At 37.0% G+C, this 6,051-nt stretch overlaps 1 protein-coding gene across 1 annotated transcript; it reads right to left on the bottom strand.

The window, feature by feature from the left end:
* Positions 1 to 4,984: 4,984 nt before the first annotated feature.
* LOC141396314 (uncharacterized) lies at positions 4,985 to 5,356 on the bottom strand. The gene has a single exon (XM_073971691.1). It carries the CDS (start codon positions 5,354 to 5,356, stop codon positions 4,985 to 4,987), a length of 372 nt encoding a protein of 123 aa, XP_073827792.1.
* Positions 5,357 to 6,051: the final 695 nt, after the last annotated feature.

Raw genomic sequence — 6,051 nt, 5'->3', positions numbered from 1 at the left:
TTCTGCATCTAATTTCGATACGGAACTCGATATCATCATATAAATTGCATGGATTGTGTGTCAAAGTTTGCTTAACAAACGTCGTAAGAAACGAGACTGTAGATTCTATAGGTGACGATATATTTGCTCTCATATGGACATGTGTTTGATTTGACAAAGCTGACCCTTGTATTTCGTGAGACTTGGATGCTTCTGCATCTAATTTCGATACGGAACACGATAGCATCATATAAATTGGATGCTTCTGCATCTAATTTCGATACGGAACTCGATATCATCATATAAATTGCATGGATTGTGTGTCAAAATTTGCTTAACAAACGACGTAAGAAACGAGACTGTAGATTCTTTAGCTGACGATATATTTGCTCTCATATGGACATGTGATTGATTTGACAAAGCTGACCCTTGTATTTCGTAAGACTTGGATGCTTCTGCATCTAATTTCGATACGGAACTCGATATCATCACATAAATTGCATGGATTGTGTGTCAAAGTTTGCTTAACAAACGACGTAAGAAACGAGACTGTAGATTCTATAGGTCACGATATATTTGCTCTCATATGGACATGTGATTGATTTGACAATGCTGACCCTTGTATTTCGTGAGACTTGGATGCTTCTGCATCTAATTTCGATACGGAACTCGATATCATCATATAAATTGCATGGATTGTGTGTCAAAGTTTGCTTAACAAACGACGTAAGAAACGAGACTGAAAATTCTTTAGCTGACGATATATTTGCTCTCATATGGACATGTGTTTGATTTGGCAAAGCTGACCCTTGTATTTCGTAAGACTTGGATGCTTCTGCATCTAATTTCGATACGGAACACGATATCATCATATAAATTGCATGGATTGTGTGTCAAAGTTTGCTTAACAAACGACGTAAGAAACGAGACTGTAGATTCTATAGGTCACGATATATTTGCTCGCATATGGACCTGTGATTGATTTGACAAAGCTGACCCTTGTATTTCGTAAGACTTGGATGCTTCTGCATATAATTTCGATACGGAACACGATATCATCATATAAATTGCATGGATTGTGTGTCAAAGTTTGCTTAACACACGACGTAAGAAACGAGACTGTAGATTCTATAGGTCACGATATATTTGCTCTCATATGGACATGTGATTGATTTGACAAAGCTGACCCCTGTATTTCGTGAGACTTGGATGCTTCTGCATCTAATTTCGATACGGAACTCGACATCATCATATAAATTGCATGGATTGTGTGTCAAAGTTTGCTTAACAAACGACGTAAGAAACGAGACTGTAGATTCTTTAGCTGACGATATATTTGCTCTCATATGGACATGTGATTGATTTGACAAAGCTGACCCTTGTATTTCGTTAGACTTGGATGCTTCTGCATCTAATTTCGATACGGAATTCGATATCATCATATAAGTTGCATGGATTGTGTGTCAAAGTTTGCTTTACTAACGACGTAAGAAACGAGACTGTAGATTCTTTAGCTGACGATATATTTGCTCTCATATGGACATGTGATTGATTTGACAAAGCTGACCCTTGTATTTCGTGAGACTTGGATGCTTCTGCATCTAATTTCGATACGGAACTCGATATCATCATATAAATTGCATGGATTGTGTTTCAAAGTTTGCTTAACAAACGACGTAAGAAACGAGACTGTAGATTCTTTAGCTGACGATATATTTGCTCTCATATGGACATGTGATTGATTTGACAAAGCTGACCCTTGTATTTCGTGAGACTTGAATGCTTCTGCATCTAATTTCGATACGGAACTCGATATCATCATATAAATTGCATGGATTGTGTGTCAAAGTTTGCTTAACAAACGACGCAAGAAACTAGACTGTAGATTCTATAGGTCACGATATACTTGCTCTCAGATGGACATGTGATTGATTTGACAAAGCTGACCCTTGTATTTCGTAAGACTTGGATGCTTCTGCATCTAATTTCGATGCGGAACTCGACATCATCATATAAATTGCATGGATTGTGTGTCAAATTTTGCTTAACAAACGACGTAAGGAACGAGACTGTAGATTCTATAAGTCACGATATATTTGCTCTCATATGGACATGTGATTGATTTGACAAAGCTGACCCTTGTATTTCGTGAGACTTGGATGCTTCTGCATCTAATTTCGATACGGAACTCGATATCATCATATAAATTGCATGGATTGTGTGTCAAAGTTTGCTTAACAAACGACGTAAGAAACGAGACTGTAGATTCTATAGGTCACGATATATTTGCTCTCATATGGACATGTAATTGATTTGACAAAGCTGACCCTTGTATTTCGTGAGACTTGGATGCTTCTGCATCTAATTTCGATACGGAACTCGACATCATCATATAAATTGCATGGATTGTGTGTCAAAGTTTGCTTAGCAAACGACGTAAGAAACGAGACTGTAGATTCTTTAGCTGACGATATATGTGCTCTCATATGGACATGTGATTGATTTGACAAAGCTGACCCTTGTATTTCGTGAGACTTGGATGCTTCTGCATCTAATTTCGATACGGAACTCGATATCATCATATAAATTGCATGGATTGTTGTAATGAACCATTTCAGTTAACCAATTTTAATCGTCCAGATCGACAATCATCAGAGTAGGGGAACGAGCGGGAGCCATCAAAAACGCTAGCCTAGTCGGTTTGCGGGGGATTCTTGTTCTCCCACACTCTGATGCAAACAAATGGTCAGACATAAATAAATTTATAGACTCCCTCAAAAAACTGTGGTCAGCGAAAAAAGAATAAAAAAAAACGAACAATCAAATGCAAAATTTATCTCCTACATTTCTGGTGACTAGTGAAATACCCCTGGAGATAAAATGTACGGCAACGTAAACAAATGTCAATCACTACTCTATGAGAATCTCCTGATGTTGTGGAGACGTTGCTCTTCGCCCTCCCAACCATTTACTTCAGCCATGCAACTTTATAGGTTTCGCTGAAGTCCCTAAAATACTACCTCAAGTTATTAGCGGATCACACCCGGTATGAACAAAGAATGAGCTTACAGATTCATTTTGAATTCCAGATGTATTTCAACAATATCAATATTTAATAAAAAAAATAATACAAAGTATAACCCTAAACTTCAGGTATAGAAAGAATATTTGTAGATACTTATAAAACGAATAACTCGTGGGAAAAAATACGCTTTCATATTAAACTGTTTAAGTTAGTCTAGTATACTACTCAATTTGTGTAGCGCTCCGTACTTTTAGGTGAGCAACCATGAATAAAAAAGGAAATGAATGAGGAAGGTAGACAAAAACAAAACAAATCAATCAAATATTAGGCCACTCAAACCAGTTATTCTATTCATGATCACTCTCCTTAGTTACTACGTCACCAATTTACAAATTATTAAAACAAAAACAATGCAAAGCAATAATTGATATGAATGACAATATGTGAAACTCACCACTTACATTTGAATGCTGCCGCTGCTAGATGAGGCCTCGTCCGCTGCTGGCGCTAGGAGATGATTAAGTTTAAATTAGAGGTTGCTTTGCAGTGCTGATTATTACTTAAAACTTAATTATGATGTTACTTAAGAACCTTTAAAATTAGAGTAATTCGGAGCAATGAAGATTTATCCATTAAGGTAAAGCTGCAGTCTAATAAAATATTACATTCCACGGCATACGGGTGTTTATCGATTTTTGAAGTATGAGATGATAATTAGGATCTGATTATGTGGTTTCCAGCTGAAGCGTGTGACTACCAGTACTTTGCAGAAAGTTCCAAATATGTTTGGGGTGTTGGATGGCAATTATTGTACAGCATCCAAATAGTTCGACTAGTATTGCGACCGGAATTTCACGCTACTGAAGGTTTTGGGAACTTTGGGCTGATTGATCTAGATGTAGGAAGTATAGTCAAGATGATGTGGAAGTTCTTGCATAGATGGTTGCCGATGTTCATGCTTTAGATAGAATACTTTGTTGAATACTTATTGATGGTATGTTTCGGAGCTTCTCATTAGTACAGTCACAGAGGAATATAAAAGCAATACGGTGTTGTGTCTAGCGTGCCAATTATAATGTCAGATTTAGTGTGTTTTTGTTGTAATTTCTGCAGCGACACTGGAGACATGTGCGTGCGGTATACTGTTTCGTAGGAGTTACAGTGGAAAATTCTTCAGCTTGTATTAACTGGGCAATCACAATTTTTAAACAACGAATTTCTATGGGATTTTGACGTTAGTTCCCTGGGAGAAGATGATACAAGTGTAACTCCTATGTTTCTCTACTAGTCTCGTGGAAGAACCAGATGGTTCCGGGAAACCAACCAACAGAAAACACTTTGATCTGCACGCTTTTAATAATAATGCGCTTTTTAAAGAGATTTGCGGTGTTGAAGGTTCCAAATTAATAAGAACTGTACTTGAGGTAAGGTACCACGCGTGTTGATAATGAGGTTACCAATTCTATATGCGTAAAGAGAAATGTGGAAAGACACGATTTTGTCACTATTTGCACGATTTTCACAGAAAAATTATTATTATTACCTGGCAAACTTTTAGTTTAATTTTTAGACAAATGATTTAATTTAGTTTTTTTTTAATGAAATATATATTTTCCTCGAATAAGATTTACGATGTGTATAATGATTTCTATTGCTGTCTTCACTGTGGGATGGTTGAAAAAAAGAAAAGAATGTTGAAAGTCAGCGCAGTAGAATTGAAGCCTATGACCAAGCTATCTCTGTTGTGAGTGATGTGTTGATTAGGGTAGTAATCACTATGGCTTGTTTGTTATCGACTCGTCATAAGAGTTTGTGTGTACAGTACAAGACAAAATATAATTCTGTTAGAATTTTTAAGATTTAAAAAAACAGATTGTTTTTATTATTATTTTTTTTTTTATTAAATTAAAGCATAAAAAATCATTACAAACCGCATAATACTACCAACATATGGTAAAGTATTATGAGGAGATATACGGGTTATGGTCGCATATCTTTGGCGTGATATGTTCCAATGTTGTTGCTATCTAGATCCTGTAGGACATAATAATGACTACCAACCTTCTCCTTAACTTTGGCTTTAATATATAGGGGGGCTAATTTGGCGTTGAATTTCTTTATTTGTGAACTTTGGGCAAAGTTCCTTCTAAAAATTTCGTCGCCTACTTTATAAGTTATTTGTCTAGACCTTAAGTTATATTGTTTGGCATTATTCTCGTAAGCTTGAGCAATATGGTCTTTTAACTTGGCTCTCATAACTTGCATTTCATCTTCACGACTAAGTTTGATAGTTGGTTCGTTTAGACCGTCTAAATTCCTGAGCAGCTTATAGGAGCTACCATGGGTGACCATTTCTAACCCAAACAAGGCTTTGTTGAATCAATAGCTGACATTTCCGGGATACGAGAGAGTGCGTCTGGCACGATGTGGTCTTTGCCTTTTCTGTGTTTAATGCTAAATTGAAATCCTTGCAATTTAAAGACCCATCGTGCCAAGCGTCCTGTCAAGTTTGGTTGTTTCATTAACCACATTAAAGAAGAATGGTCCGTCACTACCTCGAACTCTTGAAGTTCAAGATAACAACGGAACTTTTGGATGGCTTCAACAGCTGCCAAACATTCACGTTCGGTCACACTGTAATTTCGTTGTGCCGACGTCAATTTTCGAGACATGAACGCAATAGGTTTCTCGTTGCCTTCTTCATCAATCTGCACCAGTACGGCCCCAATGCCAAAATCACTGGCATCACAATGCAGTGAAAATTTTTTGGAAAAATCCGGATTGGATAAAATTGGGGCACTGGTAAGCAATTTCTTGAGGTGGTCGAAAGCTCTTTGGGCTTCGTCCGTCCACTTAAATTTTCTTTTAGTTGATAAAACTTCCGTGATAGGAAAGACAACACTTGAAAAGTTGGCCACAAACCTGCGGTACCAACCCGCTAGGCCTAAGAATCCTCGTACCTGTTTAATATTTTTCGGTACGGGCCAATTCAAAATGGATTCGACTTTTTGGGGATCAGTTTTGATACCACCATTTCCAATAATGTA

Source organism: Musca autumnalis, unplaced genomic scaffold (genome assembly GCF_047663935.1).
Source record: "Musca autumnalis isolate F117 unplaced genomic scaffold, ASM4766393v1 scaffold_226, whole genome shotgun sequence".
NCBI classification, from domain to species: domain Eukaryota; kingdom Metazoa; phylum Arthropoda; class Insecta; order Diptera; family Muscidae; genus Musca; species Musca autumnalis.
This window is presented reverse-complemented; position numbering and strand designations above follow the sequence as displayed.

Excerpts from the sequence above, each read along its gene's own strand:
- LOC141396314 (XM_073971691.1), bottom strand. The coding sequence starts at position 5,356 with ATGGTCACCCATGGTAGCTCCTATAAGCTGCTCAGGAATTTAGACGGT.